The 27,179-nt window shown below is 46.9% G+C and overlaps 1 protein-coding gene across 2 annotated transcripts in view; it reads right to left on the bottom strand.

Moving 5' to 3' along the window:
* DALRD3 (DALR anticodon binding domain containing 3) overlaps positions 1–27,179 on the bottom strand; it is a 163,224-nt gene that overhangs the window by 74,619 nt on the left and 61,426 nt on the right. For both annotated transcript variants that reach the window (XM_069206202.1, XM_069206203.1), the window contains exons 6-7: positions 21,902–21,972; positions 20,071–20,129 (exon numbers count right to left, since the gene is read on the bottom strand). In XM_069206202.1, coding sequence (XP_069062303.1) covers positions 20,071–20,129; positions 21,902–21,972 — 130 coding nt within the window. The remainder of the gene's footprint in view (positions 1–20,070; positions 20,130–21,901; positions 21,973–27,179) is intronic.

Below are 27,179 nucleotides of genomic sequence, written 5' to 3'. Positions count from 1 at the left end.
GCAACAATCCAGGAGTACACTAGGAAGCCAAGAGGAGATGTACATGATGCCACTGTGATATAGGCAACAATCCAGGAGTACACTAGGAAGCCAAGAGGAGATGTACATGATGCCACTGTGATATAGGCAACAATCCAGGAGTACACTAGGAAGCCAAGAGGAGATGTACGTGATGTCACTGTGATATAGACAACAATCCAGGAGTACACTAGGAAGCAGGAAGCCAAGAGGAGATGTACGTGATGCCACTGTGATATAGACAACAATCCAGGAGTACACTAGGAAGCCAAGAGGAGATTTACGTGATGCCACTGTGATATAGACAACAATCCAGGAGTACACTAGGAAGCCAAGAGGAGATGTACGTGATGTCACTGTGATATAGGCAACAATCCAGGAGTACACTAGGAAGCCAAGAGGAGATGTACGTGATGTCACTGTGATATAGGCAACAATCCAGGAGTACACTAGGAAGCCAAGAGGAGATGTACGTGATGTCACTGTGATATAGGCAACAATCCAGGAGTACACCAGGAAGCCAAGAGGAGATGTACGTGATGTCACTGTGATATAGACAACAATCCAGGAGTACACTAGGAAGCCAAGAGGAGATGTACATGATGTCACTGTGATATAGGCAACAATCCAGGAGTACACTAGGAAGCCAAGAGGAGATGTACGTGATGTCACTGTGATATAGACAACAATCCAGGAGTACACTAGGAAGCCAAGAGGAGATGTACGTGATGTCACTGTGATATAGGCAACAATCCAGGAGTACACTAGGAAGCCAAGAGGAGATGTACGTGATGTCACTGTGATATAGGCAACAATCCAGGAGTACACTAGGAAGCCAAGAGGAGATGTACGTGATGTCACTGTGATATAGGCAACAATCCAGGAGTACACTAGGAAGCCAAGAGATGTACATGATGTCACTGTGATATAGACAACAATCCAGGAGTACACCAGGAAGCCAAGAGGAGATTTACATGATGTCACTGTGATATAGGCAACAATCCAGGAGTACACTAGGAAGCCAAGAGGAGATTTACATGATGTCACTGTGATATAGGCAACAATCCAGGAGTACACTAGGAAGCCAAGAGGAGATGTACGTGATGTCACTGTGATATAGGCAACAATCCAGGAGTACACTAGGAAGCCAAGAGGAGATTTACATGATGTCACTGTGATATAGGCAACAATCCAGGAGTACACTAGGAAGCCAAGAGGAGATGTACATGATGTCACTGTGATATAGACAACAATCCAGGAGTACACTAGGAAGCCAAGAGGAGATGTACATGATGTCACTGTGATATAGGCAACAATCCAGGAGTACACTAGGAAGCCAAGAGGAGATTTACATGATGTCACTGTGATATAGACAACAATCCAGGAGTACACTAGGAAGCCAAGAGGAGATGTACGTGATGTCACTGTGATATAGGCAACAATCCAGGAGTACACTAGGAAGCCAAGAGGAGATGTACGTGATGTCACTGTGATATAGACAACAATCCAGGAGTACACTAGGAAGCCAAGAGGAGATGTACGTGATGTCACTGTGATATAGGCAACAATCCAGGAGTACACTAGGAAGCCAAGAGGAGATGTACGTGATGTCACTGTGATATAGGCAACAATCCAGGAGTACACTAGGAAGCCAAGAGGAGATTTACGTGATGTCACTGTGATATAGACAACAATCCAGGAGTACACTAGGAAGCCAAGAGGAGATGTACGTGATGTCACTGTGATATAGGCAACAATCCAGGAGTACACTAGGAAGCCAAGAGGAGATGTACGTGATGTCACTGTGATATAGACAACAATCCAGGAGTACACCAGGAAGCCAAGAGGAGATTTACGTGATGTCACTGTGATATAGACAACAATCCAGGAGTACACTAGGAAGCCAAGAGGAGATGTACGTGATGTCACTGTGATATAGACAACAATCCAGGAGTACACTAGGAAGCCAAGAGGAGATGTACATGATGTCACTGTGATATAGACAACAATCCAGGAGTACACTAGGAAGCCAAGAGGAGATTTACGTGATGTCACTGTGATATAGGCAACAATCCAGGAGTACACTAGGAAGCCAAGAGGAGATGTACATGATGTCACTGTGATATAGACAACAATCCAGGAGTACACTAGGAAGCAGGAAGCCAAGAGGAGATTTACGTGATGTCACTGTGATATAGGCAACAATCCAGGAGTACACCAGGAAGCCAAGAGGAGATGTACGTGATGTCACTGTGATATAGACAACAATCCAGGAGTACACTAGGAAGCCAAGAGGAGATGTACGTGATGCCACTGTGATATAGACAACAATCCAGGAGTACACTAGGAAGCCAAGAGGAGATGTACGTGATGTCACTGTGATATAGGCAACAATCCAGGAGTACACTAGGAAGCCAAGAGGAGATGTACATGATGTCACTGTGATATAGGCAACAATCCAGGAGTACACTAGGAAGCCAAGAGGAGATGTACATGATGTCACTGTGATATAGACAACAATCCAGGAGTACACTAGGAAGCCAAGAGGAGATGTACGTGATGCCACTGTGATATAGGCAACAATCCAGGAGTACACTAGGAAGCCAAGAGGAGATGTACATGATGCCACTGTGATATAGGCAACAATCCAGGAGTACACTAGGAAGCCAAGAGGAGATGTACGTGATGCCACTGTGATATAGGCAACAATCCAGGAGTACACCAGGAAGCCAAGAGGAGATGTACATGATGTCACTGTGATATAGGCAACAATCCAGGAGTACACCAGGAAGCCAAGAGGAGATGTACATGATGTCACTGTGATATAGACAACAATCCAGGAGTACACTAGGAAGCCAAGAGGAGATGTACGTGATGCCACTGTGATATAGACAACAATCCAGGAGTACACCAGGAAGCCAAGAGGAGATTTACGTGATGTCACTGTGATATAGACAACAATCCAGGAGTACACTAGGAAGCCAAGAGGAGATGTACGTGATGTCACTGTGATATAGACAACAATCCAGGAGTACACTAGGAAGCCAAGAGGAGATGTACGTGATGTCACTGTGATATAGACAACAATCCAGGAGTACACTAGGAAGCCAAGAGGAGATTTACATGATGTCACTGTGATATAGACAACAATCCAGGAGTACACTAGGAAGCCAAGAGGAGATTTACGTGATGTCACTGTGATATAGGCAACAATCCAGGAGTACACTAGGAAGCCAAGAGGAGATTTACGTGATGCCACTGTGATATAGACAACAATCCAGGAGTACACTAGGAAGCCAAGAGGAGATTTACATGATGTCACTGTGATATAGGCAACAATCCAGGAGTACACTAGGAAGCCAAGAGGAGATGTACATGATGTCACTGTGATATAGGCAACAATCCAGGAGTACACTAGGAAGCCAAGAGGAGATTTACGTGATGTCACTGTGATATAGACAACAATCCAGGAGTACACTAGGAAGCCAAGAGGAGATGTACATGATGTCACTGTGATATAGGCAACAATCCAGGAGTACACTAGGAAGCCAAGAGGAGATTTACGTGATGTCACTGTGATATAGACAACAATCCAGGAGTACACTAGGAAGCCAAGAGGAGATGTACATGATGTCACTGTGATATAGGCAACAATCCAGGAGTACACTAGGAAGCCAAGAGGAGATGTACGTGATGTCACTGTGATATAGGCAACAATCCAGGAGTACACTAGGAAGCCAAGAGGAGATGTATGTGATGTCACTGTGATATAGACAACAATCCAGGAGTACACCAGGAAGCCAAGAGGAGATGTACATGATGTCACTGTGATATAGGCAACAATCCAGGAGTACACTAGGAAGCCAAGAGATGTACGTGATATCACTGTGATATAGGCAACAATCCAGGAGTACACTAGGAAGCCAAGAGGAGATGTACGTGATGTCACTGTGATATAGGCAACAATCCAGGAGTACACTAGGAAGCCAAGAGGAGATTTACATGATGTCACTGTTATATAGGCAACAATCCAGGAGTACACTAGGAAGCCAAGAGGAGATGTACCTGATGTCACTGTGATATAGGCAACAATCCAGGAGTACACTAGGAAGCCAAGAGGAGATTTACATGATGTCACTGTGATATAGACAACAATCCAGGAGTACACTAGGAAGCCAAGAGGAGATTTACGTGATGTCACTGTGATATAGACAACAATCCAGGAGTACACTAGGAAGCCAAGAGGAGATGTACGTGATGTCACTGTGATATAGACAACAATCCAGGAGTACACTAGGAAACCAAGAGGAGATGTACATGATGTCACTGTGATATAGGCAACAATCCAGGAGTACACTAGGAAGCCAAGAGGAGATGTACGTGATGTCACTGTGATATAGACAACAATCCAGGAGTACACCAGGAAGCCAAGAGGAGATGTACATGATGTCACTGTGATATAGACAACAATCCAGGAGTACACTAGGAAGCCAAGAGATGTACGTGATGTCACTGTGATATAGACAACAATCCAGGAGTACACTAGGAAGCCAAGAGGAGATGTACGTGATGTCACTGTGATATAGACAACAATCCAGGAGTACACTAGGAAGCCAAGAGGAGATTTACGTGATGTCACTGTGATATAGGCAACAATCCAGGAGTACACTAGGAAGCCAAGAGGAGATGTACATGATGTCACTGTGATATAGGCAACAATCCAGGAGTACACTAGGAAGCCAAGAGGAGATGTACATGATGTCACTGTGATATAGGCAACAATCCAGGAGTACACTAGGAAGCCAAGAGGAGATGTACGTGATGTCACTGGGATATAGGCAACAATCCAGGAGTACACTAGGAAGCCAAGAGGAGATGTACGTGATGTCACTGTGATATAGGCAACAATCCAGGAATACACTAGGAAGCCAAGAGGAGATGTACATGATATCACTGTGTAATAGACAACAATCCAGGAGTACACTAGGAAGCCAAGAGGAGATGTACGTTGTAGGAAGTTGGCTCTGTATGTGCTATTTCAAAGTAAGGAATAGCATGCACAGAGTCCAAGGGTTCCCCTTAGAGGTAAAATAGTGGTAAAAATAGATAATACTAATGCTCTATTTTGTGGTAGTGTGGTCGAGCAGTAGGCTTATCCAAGGAGTAGTGTTAAGCATTTGTTGTACATACACATAGACAATAAATGAGGTACACACACTCAGAGACAAATCCAGCCAATAGGTTTTGTATAGAAAAATATCTTTTCTTAGTTTATTTTAAGAACCACAGGTTCAAATTCTACATGTAATATCTTATTCGAAAGGTATTGCAGGTAAGTACTTTAGGAACTTCAAATCATAAAAATTGCATGTATACTTTTCAAGTTATTCACAAATAGCTGTTTTAAAAGTGGACACTTAGTGCAATTTTCACAGTTCCTAGGGGAGGTAAGTATTTGTTAGTTTTACCAGGTAAGTAAGACACTTACAGGGTTCAGTTCTTGGTCCAAGGTAGCCCACCGTTGGGGGTTCAGAGCAACCCCAAAGTCACCACACCAGCAGCTCAGGGCCGGTCAGGTGCAGAGTTCAAAGTGGTGCCCAAAACACATAGGCTAGAATGGAGAGAAGGGGGTGCCCCGGTTCCGGTCTGCTTGCAGGTAAGTACCCGCGTCTTCGGAGGGCAGACCAGGGGGGTTTTGTAGGGCACCGGGGGGGACACAAGTCCACACAGAAATTTCACCCTCAGCGGCGCGGGGGCGGCCGGGTGCAGTGTAGAAACAAGCGTCGGGTTTTCAATGTTAGTCTATGAGAGATCTCGGGATCTCTTCAGCGCTGCAGGCAGGCAAGGGGGGGATTCCTCGGGGAAACCTCCACTTGGGCAAGGGAGAGGGACTCCTGGGGGTCACTTCTCCAGTGAAAGTCCGGTCCTTCAGGTCCTGGGGGCTGCGGGTGCAGGGTCTCTCCCAGGCGTCGGGACTTGGGATTCCAAGAGTCGCGGTCAGGGGAAGCCTCGGGATTCCCTCTGCAGGCGGCGCTGTGGGGGCTCAGGGGGGACAGGTTTTGGTACTCACAGTATCAGAGTAGTCCTGGGGTCCCTCCTGAGGTGTTGGCTCGCCACCAGCCGAGTCGGGGTCGCCGGGTGCAGGGTTGCAAGTCTCACGCTTCTTGCGGGGAGCTTGCAGGGTTCTTTAAAGCTGCTGGAAACAAAGTTGCAGCTTTTCTTGGAGCAGGTCCGCTGTCCTCGGGAGTTTCTTGTCTTTTCGAAGCAGGGGCAGTCCTCAGAGGATGTCGAGGTCGCTGGTCCCTTCGGAAGGCGTCGCTGGAGCAGGGTCTTTGGAAGGCAGGAGACAGGCCGGTGAGTTTCTGGAGCCAAGGCAGTTGTCGTCTTCTGGTCTTCCGCTGCAGGGGTTTTCAGCTGGGCAGTCCTTCTTCTTGTTGCAGGAATCTAATTTTCTAGGGTTCAGGGTAGCCCTTAAATACTAAATTTAAGGGCGTGTTTAGGTCTGGGGGGTTAGTAGCCAATGGCTACTAGCCCTGAGGGTGGGTACACCCTCTTTGTGCCTCCTCCCAAGGGGAGGGGGTCACAATCCTAACCCTATTGGGGGAATCCTCCATCTGCAAGATGGAGGATTTCTAAAAGTTAGAGTCACTTCAGCTCAGGACACCTTAGGGGCTGTCCTGACTGGCCAGTGACTCCTCCTTGTTGCTTTCTTTGTTCCCTCCAGCCTTGCCGCCAAAAGTGGGGGCCGTGGCCGGAGGGGGCGGGCAACTCCACTAAGCTGGAGTGCCCTGCTGGGCTGTGACAAAGGGGTGAGCCTTTGAGGCTCACCGCCAGGTGTTACAGCTCCTGCCTGGGGGAGGTGTTAGCATCTCCACCCAGTGCAGGCTTTGTTACTGGCCTCAGAGTGACAAAGGCACTCTCCCCATGGGGCCAGCAACATGTCTCTAGTGTGGCAGGCTGCTGGAACCAGTCAGCCTACACAGATAGTTGGTTAAGTTTCAGGGGGCACCTCTAAGGTGCCCTCTGTGGTGTATTTTACAATAAAATGTACACTGGCATCAGTGTGCATTTATTGTGCTGAGAAGTTTGATACCAAACTTCCCAGTTTTCAGTGTAGCCATTATGGTGCTGTGGAGTTCGTGTAAAACAGACTCCCAGACCATATACTCTTATGGCTACCCTGCACTTACAATGTCTAAGGTTTTGCTTAGACACTGTAGGGGCACAGTGCTCATGCACTGGTACCCTCACCTATGGTATAGTGCACCCTGCCTTAGGGCTGTAAGGCCTGCTAGAGGGGTGTCTTACCTATACTGCATAGGCAGTGAGAGGCTGGCATGGCACCCTGAGGGGAGTGCCATGTCGACTTACTCATTTTGTTCTCACTAGCACACACAGGCTTGTAAGCAGTGTGTCTGTGCTGAGTGAGGGGTCTCTAGGGTGGCATAAGACATGCTGCAGCCCTTAGAGACCTTTCTTGGCATCAGGGCCCTTGGTACTAGAAGTACCAGTTACAAGGGACTTATCTGAATGCCAGGGTGTGCCAATTGTGGATACAATGGTACATTTTAGGTGAAGGAACACTGGTGCTGGGGCCTGGTTAGCAGGGTCCCAGCACTCTTCTCAGTCAAGTCAGCATCAGTATCAGGCAAAAAGTGGGGGGTAACTGCAACAGGGAGCCATTTCTTTACACAAGCCCCCCCCAGCCCACAGGCCAGGAGACTCAGCCCAAGCTGGGAGAGTCTTCCTAGTCTGTCAGGCGAGGAAGAGTAGGAGAAATAGGCTGGTTAGTTGCAGGGCCTACTCTGCCTTACATCCTTCTGTTCAGGTCATTCCCTTTGGGGAACTGACCCACTTCCACAGTGATAGGACCTAGTCTGAATTGCCTCTTGTCTGCCTCTTCAATGTCTCCACCCATTCTTTTTATTTTGGGTTTAGAGGTATCCACCTCTGCTAATCTTATCTTGGCCAGGGTTACCCCTAGCTTACCCAGAGAGGTTACCCAGAGCTGGAGTAACCCCACCATGACCAATAGGGTCAGGGGGCCTAACTTGCTATTTGGCATGGGGTCAGACCACCATGCTAAGGATAGTGCAGCCATAAAGGCTAACACCCAGCAGAGGCCACTGACAGCTGTCAGTGCCCAGAACCACACCTTTAGCTCTTCACCTAAAAGGGAAGGGGCTAAGTTACAGGCTTCTTTGGGTTCAGGTTGCCTGTCTGCTGTATTGGAGTGGGGGGTTACCACATCTTGTAGTAAACACCCTTCTTCCACTCTTTCTTCTGTTAGCTGAGGAGCCACCCACTCAGGTTTAACAGTTGCCTGACTAGCCAGGACTTCTTGTGGGTCAGGTTGGACTTTATCAGGGCCATTTTTGGAGTTCTCCCCTACTGGAGCAGAATCTCCTTGGCTTGCTGTAACCTTGGCTAAAGGTTGTCCACCCTTCCTACTCTGTTGTCTTTTCTTCTTCTTCTGGGGCCTGCTTGCATTTACTGCAGAGGCAGGACTTCCAGAATCCTTGGGAGAGGACTGGCACTGGACCAGTTTCTCTCTTGGGCTCTGACTAACCTCTGGGTAGTCATTTCCAAGGAGACAATCAAGGGGGAGGTCTGTACTGACTACTACCCTTCTCCAGCTAAGAGTGCCACCCACTTCTATGGGCACTAAAGCCACAGGCCTCTTAGTGACCCTGTCTAGGCTAACTCTTACCCTGGCAGTCTCACCTGGGATGTACTGGTTTGAGAGCACCAGCCTGTCATGCACAATAGTGTGACTGGCACAAGTGTCTCTCAGGGCAGTGGTTGGGATTCCATTCACCAGTAGGTGGTGGAAGTGTCTACTTCCCTCTGGAATCTCCAACTCACCTGTTGGGCCCTGTTTCCAGTTGAAGGCTATGAAGACCTCCTCATCTGAGGAGTCATCTCCCATGGCTACACTGGTTACCCCTGGAATTTTGTTCTGGGGTTTGTTTTTGGGACAAGAAGTGTCCTTGGTGTGGTGCCCAGACTGTTTACAGTTGTGGCACCATGCCTTAGTGGCATCCCAGTTCTTACCCTGGTACCCACCTTTGTTTTGGGTTGTGTCTTGGGGCCCACCCACCTGTTCTGGTTTTTGGGGGCCTACAGAGGACTCTTTTTCTTTGTTTCTAGTGTCACCCACTTTCTCCTGGGGAGTTTTTGTAACCCCTTTCTTTTGGTCACCCCCAGTGGAAGTTTTGGTTACCCTAGTCTTGACCCAGTGGTCTGCCTTCTTTCCCAATTCTTGGGGAGAAATTGGACCTAGGTCTACCAGATACTGATGCAACTTTTCATTGAAGCAGTTACTTAAAATGTGTTCTTTCATAAACAAATTATAAAGCCCAACATAGTCACACACTTCATTTCCAGTTAACCAACCATCTAGTGTTTTTACTGAGTAGTCTACAAAATCAACCCAGGTCTGGCTCGAGGATTTTTGAGCCCCCCTGAATCTAATTCTATACTCCTCAGTGGAGAATCCAAAGCCCTCAATCAGGGTACCCTTCATGAGGTCATAAGATTCTGCATCTTTTCCAGAGAGTGTGAGGAGTCTATCCCTACACTTTCCAGTGAACATTTCCCAAAGGAGAGCACCCCAGTGAGATCTGTTCACTTTTCTGGTTACACAAGCCCTCTCAAAAGCTGTGAACCATTTGGTGATGTCATCACCATCTTCATATTTTGTTACAATCCCTTTGGGGATTTTTAGGATGTCAGGAGAATCTCTGACCCTATTTAAGTTGCTGCCACCATCGATGGGACCTAGGCCCATCTCTTTTCTTTCCCTTTCTATGGCTAGGAGCTGCTTTTCCAAAGCCAATCTTTTGACCATCCTGGCTAACAGGGGGTCATCTTCACTGGAGTTATCCTCAGTGATTTCAGAGGTGTTGGTCTCTCCTGTGAGGGAACCAGCATCTCTGACTATTATTTTTGGAGTCAGGGTTTGAGGGACCCTGTTCTCCCTAGATAGGACTGGTAGGGGGGAATTTTCCTCCAAGTCACTATCCTCTTCCTCTGAGTTGCCACCCTCAGAGGGGTTGGCCTTTTCAAACTCTGCCAAAAGCTCCTGGAGCTGTATTTTGGTAGGTTTGGGGCCCATTGTTATTTTCTTTATTTTACAGAGTGACCTTAGCTCCCTCATCTTAAGATGGAGGTAAGGTGTGGTGTCGAGTTCCACCACAGTCACATCTGTGCTAGACATTTTGCTTCTAAAAGTTGGAATACTTTTTAAGAATCTACAACTGGTTCTAGAATCTAATTCAAACTTTTACAAACTTTTAAACTCTAAAAGAAATGCTAAACAGGATCTAACACAAGGCCCTAGCAGGTCTTTTAAGAATTTAGAAAACTTTTCAAATTGCAAAAATCAATTTCTAATGACAATTTTGGAATTTGTCGTGTGATCAGGTATTGGCTGAGTAGTCCAGCAAATGCAAAGTCTTGTACCCCACCGCTGATCCACCAATGTAGGAAGTTGGCTCTGTATGTGCTATTTCAAAGTAAGGAATAGCATGCACAGAGTCCAAGGGTTCCCCTTAGAGGTAAAATAGTGGTAAAAATAGATAATACTAATGCTCTATTTTGTGGTAGTGTGGTCGAGCAGTAGGCTTATCCAAGGAGTAGTGTTAAGCATTTGTTGTACATACACATAGACAATAAATGAGGTACACACACTCAGAGACAAATCCAGCCAATAGGTTTTGTATAGAAAAATATCTTTTCTTAGTTTATTTTAAGAACCACAGGTTCAAATTCTACATGTAATATCTTATTCGAAAGGTATTGCAGGTAAGTACTTTAGGAACTTCAAATCATAAAAATTGCATGTATACTTTTCAAGTTATTCACAAATAGCTGTTTTAAAAGTGGACACTTAGTGCAATTTTCACAGTTCCTAGGGGAGGTAAGTATTTGTTAGTTTTACCAGGTAAGTAAGACACTTACAGGGTTCAGTTCTTGGTCCAAGGTAGCCCACCGTTGGGGGTTCAGAGCAACCCCAAAGTCACCACACCAGCAGCTCAGGGCCGGTCAGGTGCAGAGTTCAAAGTGGTGCCCAAAACACATAGGCTAGAATGGAGAGAAGGGGGTGCCCCGGTTCCGGTCTGCTTGCAGGTAAGTACCCGCGTCTTCGGAGGGCAGACCAGGGGGGTTTTGTAGGGCACCGGGGGGGACACAAGTCCACACAGAAATTTCACCCTCAGCGGCGCGGGGGCGGCCGGGTGCAGTGTAGAAACAAGCGTCGGGTTTTCAATGTTAGTCTATGAGAGATCTCGGGATCTCTTCAGCGCTGCAGGCAGGCAAGGGGGGGATTCCTCGGGGAAACCTCCACTTGGGCAAGGGAGAGGGACTCCTGGGGGTCACTTCTCCAGTGAAAGTCCGGTCCTTCAGGTCCTGGGGGCTGCGGGTGCAGGGTCTCTCCCAGGCGTCGGGACTTGGGATTCCAAGAGTCGCGGTCAGGGGAAGCCTCGGGATTCCCTCTGCAGGCGGCGCTGTGGGGGCTCAGGGGGGACAGGTTTTGGTACTCACAGTATCAGAGTAGTCCTGGGGTCCCTCCTGAGGTGTTGGCTCGCCACCAGCCGAGTCGGGGTCGCCGGGTGCAGGGTTGCAAGTCTCACGCTTCTTGCGGGGAGCTTGCAGGGTTCTTTAAAGCTGCTGGAAACAAAGTTGCAGCTTTTCTTGGAGCAGGTCCGCTGTCCTCGGGAGTTTCTTGTCTTTTCGAAGCAGGGGCAGTCCTCAGAGGATGTCGAGGTCGCTGGTCCCTTCGGAAGGCGTCGCTGGAGCAGGGTCTTTGGAAGGCAGGAGACAGGCCGGTGAGTTTCTGGAGCCAAGGCAGTTGTCGTCTTCTGGTCTTCCGCTGCAGGGGTTTTCAGCTGGGCAGTCCTTCTTCTTGTTGCAGGAATCTAATTTTCTAGGGTTCAGGGTAGCCCTTAAATACTAAATTTAAGGGCGTGTTTAGGTCTGGGGGGTTAGTAGCCAATGGCTACTAGCCCTGAGGGTGGGTACACCCTCTTTGTGCCTCCTCCCAAGGGGAGGGGGTCACAATCCTAACCCTATTGGGGGAATCCTCCATCTGCAAGATGGAGGATTTCTAAAAGTTAGAGTCACTTCAGCTCAGGACACCTTAGGGGCTGTCCTGACTGGCCAGTGACTCCTCCTTGTTGCTTTCTTTGTTCCCTCCAGCCTTGCCGCCAAAAGTGGGGGCCGTGGCCGGAGGGGGCGGGCAACTCCACTAAGCTGGAGTGCCCTGCTGGGCTGTGACAAAGGGGTGAGCCTTTGAGGCTCACCGCCAGGTGTTACAGCTCCTGCCTGGGGGAGGTGTTAGCATCTCCACCCAGTGCAGGCTTTGTTACTGGCCTCAGAGTGACAAAGGCACTCTCCCCATGGGGCCAGCAACATGTCTCTAGTGTGGCAGGCTGCTGGAACCAGTCAGCCTACACAGATAGTTGGTTAAGTTTCAGGGGGCACCTCTAAGGTGCCCTCTGTGGTGTATTTTACAATAAAATGTACACTGGCATCAGTGTGCATTTATTGTGCTGAGAAGTTTGATACCAAACTTCCCAGTTTTCAGTGTAGCCATTATGGTGCTGTGGAGTTCGTGTAAAACAGACTCCCAGACCATATACTCTTATGGCTACCCTGCACTTACAATGTCTAAGGTTTTGCTTAGACACTGTAGGGGCACAGTGCTCATGCACTGGTACCCTCACCTATGGTATAGTGCACCCTGCCTTAGGGCTGTAAGGCCTGCTAGAGGGGTGTCTTACCTATACTGCATAGGCAGTGAGAGGCTGGCATGGCACCCTGAGGGGAGTGCCATGTCGACTTACTCATTTTGTTCTCACTAGCACACACAGGCTTGTAAGCAGTGTGTCTGTGCTGAGTGAGGGGTCTCTAGGGTGGCATAAGACATGCTGCAGCCCTTAGAGACCTTTCTTGGCATCAGGGCCCTTGGTACTAGAAGTACCAGTTACAAGGGACTTATCTGAATGCCAGGGTGTGCCAATTGTGGATACAATGGTACATTTTAGGTGAAGGAACACTGGTGCTGGGGCCTGGTTAGCAGGGTCCCAGCACTCTTCTCAGTCAAGTCAGCATCAGTATCAGGCAAAAAGTGGGGGGTAACTGCAACAGGGAGCCATTTCTTTACATACGTGATGCCACTGTGATATAGGCAACAATCCAGGAGTACACTAGGAAGCCAAGAGGAGATGTACATGATGTCACTGTGATATAGGCAACAATCCAGGAGTACACTAGGAAGCCAAGAGGAGATGTACATGATGTCACTGTGATATAGGCAACAATCCAGGAGTACACTAGGAAGCCAAGAGGAGATGTACATGATGTCACTGTGATATAGGCAACAATCCAGGAGTACACTAGGAAGCCAAGAGGAGATGTACATGATGTCACTGTGATATAGACAACAATCCAGGAGTACACTAGGAAGCCAAGAGGAGATTTACATGATGTCACTGTGATATAGACAACAATCCAGGAGTACACTAGGAAGCCAAGAGGAGATGTACGTGATGTCACTGTGATATAGGCAACAATCCAGGAGTACACTAGGAAGCCAAGAGGAGATGTACGTGATGTCACTGTGATATAGACAACAATCCAGGAGTACACTAGGAAGCCAAGAGGAGATGTACGTGATGTCACTGTGATATAGGCAACAATCCAGGAGTACACTAGGAAGCCAAGAGGAGATGTACGTGATGTCACTGTGATATAGGCAACAATCCAGGAGTACACTAGGAAGCCAAGAGGAGATTTACGTGATGTCACTGTGATATAGACAACAATCCAGGAGTACACTAGGAAGCCAAGAGGAGATGTACGTGATGTCACTGTGATATAGACAACAATCCAGGAGTACACTAGGAAGCCAAGAGGAGATGTACGTGATGTCACTGTGATATAGGCAACAATCCAGGAGTACACTAGGAAGCCAAGAGGAGATGTACGTGATGTCACTGTGATATAGGCAACAATCCAGGAGTACACTAGGAAGCCAAGAGGAGATGTACGTGATGTCACTGTGATATAGGCAACAATCCAGGAGTACACTAGGAAGCCAAGAGATGTACATGATGTCACTGTGATATAGACAACAATCCAGGAGTACACCAGGAAGCCAAGAGGAGATTTACATGATGTCACTGTGATATAGGCAACAATCCAGGAGTACACTAGGAAGCCAAGAGGAGATGTACGTGATGTCACTGTGATATAGACAACAATCCAGGAGTACACTAGGAAGCCAAGAGGAGATTTACGTGATGTCACTGTGATATAGGCAACAATCCAGGAGTACACTAGGAAGCCAAGAGGAGATTTACATGATGTCACTGTGATATAGACAACAATCCAGGAGTACACTAGGAAGCCAAGAGGAGATGCACGTGATGTCACTGTGATATAGACAACAATCCAGGAGTACACTAGGAAGCCAAGAGGAGATTTACGTGATGTCACTGTGATATAGGCAACAATCCAGGAGTACACTAGGAAGCCAAGAGGAGATGTACGTGATGCCACTGTGATATAGGCAACAATCCAGGAGTACACTAGGAAGCCAAGAGGAGATGTACATGATGTCACTGTGATATAGACAACAATCCAGGAGTACACTAGGAAGCCAAGAGGAGATGTACGTGATGTCACTGTGATATAGACAACAATCCAGGAGTACACTAGGAAGCCAAGAGGAGATGTACGTGATGTCACTGTGATATAGGCAACAATCCAGGAGTACACTAGGAAGCCAAGAGGAGATGTACGTGATGTCACTGTGATATAGACAACAATCCAGGAGTACACTAGGAAGCCAAGAGGAGATGTACGTGATGTCACTGTGATATAGACAACAATCCAGGAGTACACTAGGAAGCCAAGAGGAGATGTACGTGATGTCACTGTGATATAGGCAACAATCCAGGAGTACACTAGGAAGCCAAGAGGAGATGTACGTGATGTCACTGTGATATAGGCAACAATCCAGGAATACACTAGGAAGCCAAGAGGAGATGTACATGATGTCACTGTGATATAGACAACAATCCAGGAGTACACTAGGAAGCCAAGAGGAGATGCACGTGATGTCACTGTGATATAGACAACAAACCAGGAGTACACTAGGAAGCCAAGAGAAGATGTACGTGATGTCACTGTGATATAGACAACAATCCAGGAGTACACAAGGAAGCCAAGAGGAGATGTACGTGATGTCACTGTGATATAGGCAACAATCCAGGAGTACACTAGGAAGCCAAGAGAAGATGTACGTGATGTCACTGTGATATAGACAACAATCCAGGAGTACACTAGGAAGCAGGAAGCCAAGAGGAGATGTACGTGATGCCACTGTGATATAGACAACAATCCAGGAGTACACTAGGAAGCCAAGAGGAGATTTACGTGATGTCACTGTGATATAGACAACAATCCAGGAGTACACTAGGAAGCCAAGAGGAGATTTACGTGATGTCACTGTGATATAGGCAACAATCCAGGAGTACACTAGGAAGCCAAGAGGAGATTTACGTGATGTCACTGTGATATAGACAACAATCCAGGAGTACACTAGGAAGCCAAGAGGAGATGTACATGATGTCACTGTGATATAGACAACAATCCAGGAGTACACTAGGAAGCCAAGAGGAGATTTACGTGATGTCACTGTGATATAGGCAACAATCCAGGAGTACACTAGGAAGCCAAGAGGAGATTTACGTGATGTCACTGTGATATAGACAACAATCCAGGAGTACACTAGGAAGCCAAGAGGAGATTTACGTGATGTCACTGTGATATAGACAACAATCCAGGAGTACACTAGGAAGCCAAGAGGAGATTTACGTGATGTCACTGTGATATAGGCAACAATCCAGGAGTACACTAGGAAGCCAAGAGGAGATTTACGTGATGTCACTGTGATATAGACAACAATCCAGGAGTACACTAGGAAGCCAAGAGGAGATGTACATGATGCCACTGTGATATAGGCAACAATCCAGGAGTACACTAGGAAGCCAAGAGGAGATGTACATGATGTCACTGTGATATAGACAACAATCCAGGAGTACACTAGGAAGCCAAGAGGAGATGTACATGATGTCACTGTGATATAGGCAACAATCCAGGAGTACACTAGGAAGCAGGAAGCCAAGAGGAGATGTACGTGATGCCACTGTGATATAGGCAACAATCCAGGAGTACACTAGGAAGCCAAGAGGAAATGTACATGATGTCACTGTGATATAGGCAACAATCCAGGAGTGCACTAGGAAGCCAAGAGGAGATGTACATGATGTCACTGTGATATAGGCAACAATCCAGGAGTACACTAGGAAGCCAAGAGGAGACGTACATGATGTCACTGTGATATAGGCAACAATCCAGGAGTACACTAGGAAGCCAAGAGGAGATGTACATGATGTCACTGTGATATAGACAACAATCCAGGAGTACACTAGGAAGCCAAGAGGAGATGTACGTGATGTCACTGTGATATAGGCAACAATCCAGGAGTACACTAGGAAGCCAAGAGGAGATGTACGTGATGTCACTGTGATATAGGCAACAATCCAGGAATACACTAGGAAGCCAAGAGGAGATGTACATGATATCACTGTGATATAGACAACAAACCAGGAGTACAATAGGAAGCCAAGAGAAGATGTACGTGATGTCACTGTGATATAGACAACAATCCAGGAGTACACTAGGAAGCAGGAAGCCAAGAGGAGATGTACGTGATGCCACTGTGATATAGACAACAATCCAGGAGTACACTAGGAAGCCAAGAGGAGATGTACGTGATGTCACTGTGATATAGGCAACAATCCAGGAGTACACTAGGAAGCCAAGAGGAGATTTACGTGATGTCACTGTGATATAGACAACAATCCAGGAGTACACTAGGAAGCCAAGAGGAGATGTACATGATGTCACTGTGATATAGGCAACAATCCAGGAGTACACTAGGAAGCCAAGAGGAGATGTACGTGATGTCACTGTGATATAGGCAACAATCCAGGAGTACACTAGGAAGCCAAGAGGAGATGTACGTGATGTCACTGTGATATAGACAACAATCCAGGAGTACACTAGGAAGCCAAGAGGAGATGTACATGATGTCACTGTGATATAGGCAACAATCCAGGAGTACACTAGGAAGCAGGAAGCCAAGAGGAGATGTACGTGATGCCACTGTGATATAGGCAACAATCCAGGAGTACACTAGGAAGCCAAGAGGAGATGTACGTGATGCCACTGTGATATAGGCAACAATCCAGGAATACACTAGGAAGCCAAGAGGAGATGTACATGATGTCACTGTGATATAGACAACAATCCAGGAGTACACTAGGAAGCCAAGAGGAGATGTACATGATGTCACTGTGATATAGACAACAATCCAGGAGTACACTAGGAAGCCAAGAGGAGATGTACATGATGTCACTGTGATATAGACAACAATCCAGGAGTACACTAGGAAGCCAAGAGGAGATTTACGTGATGTCACTGTGATATAGGCAACAATCCAGGAGTACACTAGGAAGCCAAGAGGAGATGTACGTGATGTCACTGTGATATAGACAACAATCCAGGAGTACACTAGGAAGCCAAGAGGAGATGTACGTGATGTCACTGTGATATAGGCAACAATCCAGGAGTACACTAGGAAGCCAAGAGGAGATTTACATGATGTCACTGTGATATAGACAACAATCCAGGAGTACACTAGGAAGCCAAGAGGAGATGCACGTGATGTCACTGTGATATAGACAACAATCCAGGAGTACACTAGGAAGCCAAGAGGAGATGTACATGATGTCACTGTGATATAGGCAACAATCCAGGAGTACACTAGGAAGCCAAGAGGAGATGTACATGATGTCACTGTGATATAGACAACAATCCAGGAGTACACTAGGAAGCCAAGAGGAGATTTACATGATGTCACTGTGATATAGACAACAATCCAGGAGTACACTAGGAAGCCAAGAGGAGATTTACGTGATGTCACTGTGATATAGGCAACAATCCAGGAGTACACTAGGAAGCCAAGAGGAGATGTACGTGATGCCACTGTGATATAGGCAACAATCCAGGAGTACACTAGGAAGCCAAGAGGAGATGTACGTGATGCCACTGTGATATAGGCAACAATCCAGGAGTACACTAGGAAGCCAAGAGGAGATGTACGTGATGTCACTGTGATATAGACAACAATCCAGGAGTACACTAGGAAGCCAAGAGGAGATGTACGTGATGTCACTGTGATATAGACAACAATCCAGGAGTACACTAGGAAGCCAAGAGGAGATGTACGTGATGTCACTGTGATATAGGCAACAATCCAGGAGTACACTAGGAAGCCAAGAGGAGATGTACGTGATGTCACTGTGATATAGGCAACAATCCAGGAGTACACTAGGAAGCCAAGAGGAGATGTACGTGATGTCACTGTGATATAGGCAACAATCCAGGAATACACTAGGAAGCCAAGAGGAGATTTACGTGATGTCACTGTGATATAGGCAACAATCCAGGAGTACACTAGGAAGCCAAGAGGAGATGTACGTGATGCCACTGTGATATAGGCAACAATCCAGGAGTACACCAGGAAGCCAAGAGAAGATTTACGTGATGTCACTGTGATATAAGCACCAATCCAGGAGGATTCGGTCTGTTTCAATGATCTATTATAGGTCTCTGCTTAGATACTGCTGCCCATGGAATTTCTTCAGGTAAATAGTGCTGTGTCCATTCAGTGTTCTAATGCACTTTAGATCTGTTCGACCAATGTTTGGCTCTAGCCCGTGCCTTCTCCATCACGGGGTGGGCAGAAAGGAGGCAGTCGCTATCACTGGCTCAGGAGAAAGCTCTGGAGAAAGCATGCCACCACCTTGGGCAGAAATAATGGTTCCATCCCCAAGGCTCCTTTAGTCTTTGAACAGCGGCAGGCAGATCAGATGCAAAGCCTGCAATCCCTCATTCTTCAGGTTGAAGTTAATTATACCAGAAACACTGTCTTGAGAATGATGAACGTCAAGCCAAAACTGGTATGTCAATCAACGAACAGGATTTGTAGAGTGCAGCTAGTCACCCGCGAGGTTATCCAGGCGCTGGTAGATAATATAGCAATCTAAGCACGTGTGTAGGGAGGGGGCACACGAGTTTGTCGCAATCAATTCACATTCAGAGTGCACATGTAACTGTGAGGAAAACATCAGGAGCTGCATTTGTATCAAACAAGTGATTATGTCATTTCCAAAATTATCTCGCCTGTACGGCTAAGTCCTGCTTTGCAAAGGGCCTATAAATAAGGCTGTGTGGTATAGGTACTGCATTTTAAAGGCAATATGTTGACTACAGCATACCAGCATCTCTGTGCTATTTACGCACTAGGATTTTATTCTGTCCAGGGTCAGGCAACACACAGGGGCAGAAGTATCCCTGGTAACAGACTTGTGGAGGAGATCTTTTTACTGTAAAGAATTTGCAGAGCGGTAGTTTTCACTGAAATACAATGATCAGATAAAGGGTGTCCTATGTAGTGAGTGATGGGTCTTTGCAGAATTCAAAGTCAAGCAAAGAGGGGCAACAGATGAGACCCAGGGCAATTGCCTGACACATTTGAATCCGTCTTGGATGCCACAGTGCCCTCCCTTCCATGTGTGTCCGACCTCTATGCTCATGGGCGTCCATCCCTACAGCCACGAACCCACGACTGAATGCCTATTACTAGCCTGATCACGCAACACGACTCACTTGTACCAGCAGTAAGCTCCAGAGTTACACTTGCTCTCGGTTTGTTAAATACGTTTGTTTTATTAGCTTCTTGTACAAGGAAGACGGCAGATGCAATGAAATGTAAACATGATGTCACTCTTGCTGTACCATGTATCGGTACTGCGCGTTGCTTTCGTGTCCAAATGTCACTATGTTGCCATGTACTGCTATGAAAACTCAATAAAACACATTTAACAGTAAAGAGGGGCAATAGGAATTCATACTCACCATGAACAAGGTCTCCATATTTCATGACTGAGGCACTGCGCATCTGAGATCTTCGAAGCCTGCACAGAGAGCCCAGGAAAGCATCAATCACAAAGAAACTCTTTCTCTGCTAGCATTGGCATGTACCAAAGCTCAAACAAAAGCAAATTGTCTGCACAAAAACCTAACAGCCACACACATTCTTGTTTGTACTTCACCAACAATTAAAATTAGATTGCCTTCTGCATTGGCTGATCACAATTTTAAGCTAAAAATTCAAATTTATGAGCCTGAAAGGCCCATGTGAGAACAGGAGCAGCAGAGGAAGGCTTGGCTCTGGGTTTTGGCAGGAGGTCAGAGAACCTCTCGCTTTTCAATGGACACTTGAAACCCAGCCAAGCCTATTACATTTTGAGGTCAAAGCCACCTCGCCATTCTTGGAACTGGGTTCTTGGCAATGGTAGCAGTGCAACAAGTGGCATACAAAAGGCTGGCTTGTTAAGGGAGACTTCCATCCACCTACCTCCTACGAAGCGCTGCCTGGGGTACAGTCACGGGATCAGATTACTCCAGGGACGGGAACATTGCACAGATGTTCAGTGCTCCAGGGAAAATAGTAATGGGATTGTTGGAGCAAGCCACAAAGGCTTACAGGACATTTTTGGGCCTTTTCCAGTAAACGAGTGCAGCAATTCAGTAGCAACCACAGGTTGCTGTCTTACAGCGACTTACGGGGGCACCAACACTGTGCCCAAGGAAGTGCATGGAGATCCATATGCCTTCCAAGGGAGGGACTTCCATTCCAATCCACACCTTGAGTATTCATGGTGAGGAAGAGCTACTGAAATGAAGGGTTGTTGGAACTGCTCCAGGTAGTGGTGTATGAAGCTCTCAGAGGAGCACCCAGGACAAAGGGTGCAATCAAACTTACTCTAAGAATGTGGGGTTTAAACTGGACTTGTCTAGGGCTGTGGTTCTCAACCTTTTGACTTCTGTGGACCCCCACTTTCTCATTACTGGAAAACGGGGACCCCCCCCACTGAGTCACTTCTGGAAGCTGGGGACTCCGGCCTAAACATTGTCTATGATTTAAACCGCAAAGCAAAGCACAAAAAATACGGAAGCAAGCATTCATCAAACACATACACTAGTGATAACATTTTATTTGAGTTGCAAGCAAACGTAAATAAAAAAATATTTTTTTCATTTTAATAGGAAGGTTGGAGCTTTTCTAAATTCAATTAAAGCCACGCAGAGTCCGTACTACATTCTGTTTGATGCACCTGCGGTGCTCCCACGAATCAATCTGAGGATACTGATTTAATTTTAAACTTCCAATTTCAAATTCCTTGACATTTACAGTGTGTTTTAAAATGTTCAGTTGTACATTTAGCCCTTTTTTATAGTCACTTTATCAATCTGTGTAAATTATTAAATTTTCTAAAGAGTCGCAGACCCCCTGAGGAGGCTTCGTGGACCCCCAGGGATCCATGGACCACAAGTTGGGAACCACTGGTACAGGGGAATGAGTTAAGACACGCGCATGGGTTTAGGGATATTGGACGCAAGGCATTGCAGGGGAAGAGCTAACCACCAATACAAATAGCAAATCGCATCATAGATTTGTCTTTAGTGACATCACCTTCGGGGTCATAAATGTGTCCGCCAACAAGCAATCATATCTACCTGAAAATATGCTCATTTATAAACCACCGAAAACTGGGGGCTGTTTGATGAGGAACGATTCCAGGAAAACTATTTCACATAGAATTGTGGCAGCAGGACACCAGCGCCTTTCTTCGCCAAAACACAAGGTCCACGCAAACTATCCGCATTTCAAGTGAGTACTTACTGAAAGAAATGGACAGCACTGGTAGCAGACGGGGAGCCTGAAACTTTCACCGGTCCACATACAAGATGCTTCTGTGAATGAGCATAAGAGAGAAGTGTCTGTATTAAGATTTACAAACAATACAAAACATAATCTTAATAAGCATAAGGGAAAAGAAGCATAAAAGGGCAAGACGGACCCACATTACAAGTAACATCCACTCGCAAGGCTTGAAGGCACGTAATAAAAGAAAAATGGAATGCAAACAGTAATGCAGGATGTTAGAAATGGGATCTCTAGACGGCAGTGGTTTGCACCCTGTCAAAATAGGAACCTTCAATCTAGTCAGGGCAAGGGAATCACACACCTAAGATAATCCCTGCTGACCCCGTTGGTAGCTTGGCACAAGCAGTCAGGTTTATCTCAGAGACAATCTGTAAAGTATTTGCGCACACACATGCATGCACGCACACACACACACACACACACACACACACACACACACAAACACAGTGAAAACACCACAAATGTACACCACACTGGTTTAGAAAAATAGGCAATATTTATCTGAGTAAAACAAAACCACACTGACAAAAATCCAACATGCACAAGTAAAGATACAAATTTTCAATGATTAAATCTAAGTATAGCGCTTAGAAACACAATAGCCCCTAGTGGGGCTATCATGGGGTCTTGAAGGAGTTGCTTCAAACAGTCTGACCCCACTCGCAAGGGAGTGCTGGCCAGTCACTGGGTCGCATGGACAGTACAGTACCTTGGAAAATGATGAGGAAACAAACACGTTGCACAGTCAGGGAGGTGAGGCATCGCTGGAGATGGTGCAGTGTCCGTTGGTGACTGCTATCGGGGAGGTGAGGCGTCGGTTCCTTACTGCTAGGCAGGGTAGGTGAGGCGTAAGTTCCTTACGGTTGCAAGGGAGTTGATGTGGTGTCCATGACGAGGCATTGGTTCCTTACGATACAGCGGGTTGATGAATCCAGCAAGTCAAGATACAAGAAGTCGCCTTTGCAGTGTCGCAATCACACCACGGGTCCACAGGTGCTGTGGTGGAGTCAGATGTCACAGACATCGGTGACATGGCACTCAAGACTTGGATGTCCTGCGGCGGTGTGGGGCCTGTGTTGCAGTAGGGACCACGGCTCCAGTGCAGGAAGCACAGAGATGGAAAGTGGCCCCATTTCTAAAGTCGCTCCGAGTCGATGTGCTTAGTTTCTTCTTGGTTGCACCAGAGCTCTCTTCCAAGGACCCAGGAACTGGATTTGGCACTACTTGGCAGGTCAGGACTCTCAGCAAGAGAGACCAGGCACTGGCAAGTGAAGTCTTTGATGGCCCTGAGACTTCTTAACAGGAGGCAAGCTCAGTTCAAGCTCTTGGAGAACCTTGGAAAGCAGGATATAGAAAGCCTAGCCCAGCCCTTTCTCTCCCAGGACAGAAGCAGCAGGCCAGCACAAAAAAGCAACAGGCAGAGTGGCAGTCCCTCCCACAGCATCCAGCTCTTCTTCCTGGCAGAATGTCCTCAGTCCAGAGGTTTTCTAACTATGTGGGGGTCAGAGGTAGAGTACTTACACCTATTTCTGTCTTTGAAGTAGACAAACTTCAAAGAGAAGTCTCTGTAGTGCACAAGACCCTGCCTTTCTCTGCCCTGGCCCCAGACACACCCCAGGGGGTTGGAGACTGCTTTGTGTGAGGACAGGCAAAGCCCTATTCAGATGAGAGTGTCAGTTCTTCCCACCACTCTAACTTAGGGAGACCCATCAGCCTTGTGATGGGCCACCACAATATGCAGGACACATCTCAGCTGCCTTTGTGTGATTGTTTAGAGTGAAAATACAAAGTGTAGAGTGAACACACACACAGTCCAATTGTCATCCTGACCCACATGTGTACTCCACAGACAAGCAGAGGCACAGAATGGATAAGCAAAAAAATGCCCACTTTCTGAAAGTGGCATTTTCAAACCTACAATTCAAAAAACAACTTCACCCAAAGATGTATTTTTTAATTGGGAGTTCCGAAATCCCAAACTCCAGATCTCTATCTATTCCCAATGAGAAATGACACTTAAAAGGTATTTCAAGGCAATCCCCATGTTACCCTATCCTTTGGAGGGGAAAGCATCCCAACACCCACCAATACTCTTATTTCTCAGGAGCCCACAGGGTGATTTCACGCTTAGACTATGTGTTCGCTCCTGCTGGCTCGGGTGGCGGAGACGGAATACTTGGCCAGGGGTCTGTCCGACCCGTCTCCCCTCTGGCTCACGGTGGGGACCAAAACACGCCATGCGAGATCGGAATGGAGATTAAATGCCTGGGAACTAAAAGACGAAAAAACACTGGTGAGCTATGGGTGGAAACCGAGCTCTACTTTCAGGAGAACAAGGATTCCATGCCATCTGCAATGATGGTATGGGAAGCTTTTAAAACAGTCCTCAGAGATCGAGCACAGAACATAAGAGGCAAAAAGAGACCTGAGAGATAGATGAAATAGAAGAGCGACTCCTAGACCTGGCAAGCCAGCCAGAGGCGATGTCCGACTCCAATGTCATGTGTGCCATGGCAGTTCTATGCCCGGAGTACCAGGCACTAGCTCACAATACTACAAAATCTCAGGCGTTAGCCGTGCAACACCACTTACACGAAACCAGGGAGAAGGCTGCTGGCATGGTTGGGGAAGAAAGAAATGGAGGCACGCTGGGTACACAGCATAAGGGGCCCAAAGAATGACTGCTACGACACAGACCAAGACATAGCCAGGGAATTTGCTCGATGTTACAAGGAATTCTACAATAAAAGAGGTCGCTCGCAAATGAACCCCAGATAGAGGAGTACCTTGTGGGAATCCATGTCCCCACCCTGGGGGAAGCAGACAGAGACAGCCTGGAGGAAAACATAACCCTTACAGAAATAGGAAATGCAATAGCCCAAATCAAACTGGGAAAAGTGCCTGGCCCTAACAGGATACCAGTAGAATTCATTAAGAAACTGGCGCCCACCTTAAGCCCACATCTACTGCCCATGTTCACTGAAGCCAGGGAAAAAGGAAGGCTCCTGCTGGACTTCCGCAGGGCCACTATAGTGGTAATCTCAAAGGAGGACTAATGCAGGGAGGATTGTGGCTCATACCGTCCAAGCTCCCTTCACAACGTTGAAACCAATATACTGGCTACCAGGATGATCAGAGTGGTAACCGAGTTGATCCACAAGGATCATTTTTTATTTATTCCCAAGAGATCGACAAGATTTAATCTCCGTAGATTACACAACTGGTTGGGCGCCATGAAGGACAGGAAGGACCCCCACTTGCTACTAACTGTAGATGCCGAAAAGGTGTTTGACGCCGTAAATTGACCTTTTATGTTTGTGGCTTTGGAAAGATTCGGACCCAAATTCCTACAATGGATAGCATCACTCTGTCAGGACCCCATGGCAGCTGTGAGGGTTAATGGAGTGACATCGGAAGACTTCCCAATAGAGAGAAGGACCAGGCAGGGTTGCCCTCTTTCCCCACTACTTTATGCCCTGGTGCTGGAGCTGCTGGAGTGCATGATGTGCAACCAATAGGCAGTTACGGGATTCAGGGAGGGGGATTAAAGGGGAGAAGTGAAGATCTTGTACGCACATGACATTTTGTTGTACATCACCAAGCCGCACACCACACTGCCCGCTGTATTTCAAACATTTGAACGATATGGGGACCATTCCAGATATGTTATAAACTGGAATAAATTTAGCTTGTACCAAAGGGGAGGAGACATGCCACAACTTACACTCCCAGGGCATTTGTGATTAGCTAGAGACAGGTTGAAGTAACTGGGCATCTTTGTAACTCAAACTAGCAAATCCTCACCCGAAACACTGGTAGGGTGCTGGGAGACTTTCAGGAGGACGTGGAGAGATGGAGGTCACTTCCCTTAACATTGATGGGCAGGGCGTCCTTGTTTAAGATAATCACCGTGCCAAACCTCATCTATGTGCTCAAAACACGTACGTGCAGATCCTAGAGGCCATATTCCTCAAGATAGAAGAAGAAATCGGCACTTTACTTTGGAACGGGAAAGACCGACGCATTGCACTCCATACACTCCAACGCAATCAATACAATGGAGGACTACTTCTCCCAGATATCCGGGCATACTATTAGGCAGTGCATCTCATCGCGATAAATGACTGGGGGCATGTTCAGGGAGGTAACCCCACATACTTATTAGAAAGAAGCCAGTTCCAAAACAAATCATACCTCCACTATCTATACGGAGGGAAAGGGTTTCAGAAACTGTTGATAGCCGCAAAACGTACCATAGCGGCCTGGAAGGCGGCTGAGAAGTACACAGGATGGAACAAGAAAATCACGAGAGCCACTTCACTCTGGAAGGGAGCTCGGCTTAGGGAATTTGAGAAGCTGAGAGGATTTGGAGCATGGGACAGACAAGGGATCACCACAGTGGCGGATCTTATAGAGGCTGGTCAGTTAAAGACCTGGGAGACCCTGCAAGGGGAATATCAGTTGGGCTGCACCCAACAGTACAACTACATTAGGGTTCGGCATGTTGGCAAACTTAGAAATTAGAACCAGCGAACATCCCTGAATACGCCCCACTCGAAGGCAGACTGCTAATGGGGGAGATAGTGGAGAAAGCACTCTCATGGACGTACAGAACAATCAATAACAATATGCCTGACTCCCTAAAAAAAACTATGAGGGAGGTGGGAGGGAGAACCGGGCAAGATGGATGACACTGAGTGGGAAGCGGCCCTGATGCATCATAGGGAAGTGGCCATTAAAGCCAGGCTGAGGTTTATTCAATTTAAAATCCTTCATCTGATATATTATGATAGGTTCCTTTTGCACAAATTTGTAAGAGCCTCATCCCCTCACTGCCTGCGATGTAAGACAACACTGGGTACCTTCCTACACGCGCTCTGGGAAGGCCCTCTTGTACAAAGATACAGGATAAAGATACAAAAAGAGTTAGAGGCAGTACTGGAGGAAAATATCCCCCTAGACCCCAAATTTATTTTCCTGGGATACCCACTGATGTAGACCTTCCACGCCCTAAACTTCTAGTGGCCCATATAGGGCTAGTGGTGGCCAAGAGAGATGTGACCAAGCACTGGGGGACCCCGGAACCACCAACCATTGGAGAATGGAGGGTAGGTATGGACTTATAAATGATGGCAGAGAAAGTGACAAACAAGGCGCGGGGATGTCTGAAAAAGTTCAGTAGGATTTGAGGGCCCTCGAAGGCATACTATGGCCTTGAGGTTGGGCTAAAGGG

The sequence above is a fragment of the Pleurodeles waltl genome, chromosome 9, assembly GCF_031143425.1.
Source record: "Pleurodeles waltl isolate 20211129_DDA chromosome 9, aPleWal1.hap1.20221129, whole genome shotgun sequence".
NCBI classification, from domain to species: domain Eukaryota; kingdom Metazoa; phylum Chordata; class Amphibia; order Caudata; family Salamandridae; genus Pleurodeles; species Pleurodeles waltl.
Note: the sequence above shows the minus strand (reverse complement) of the source record. Positions and strands in the feature narration are given on the sequence as shown.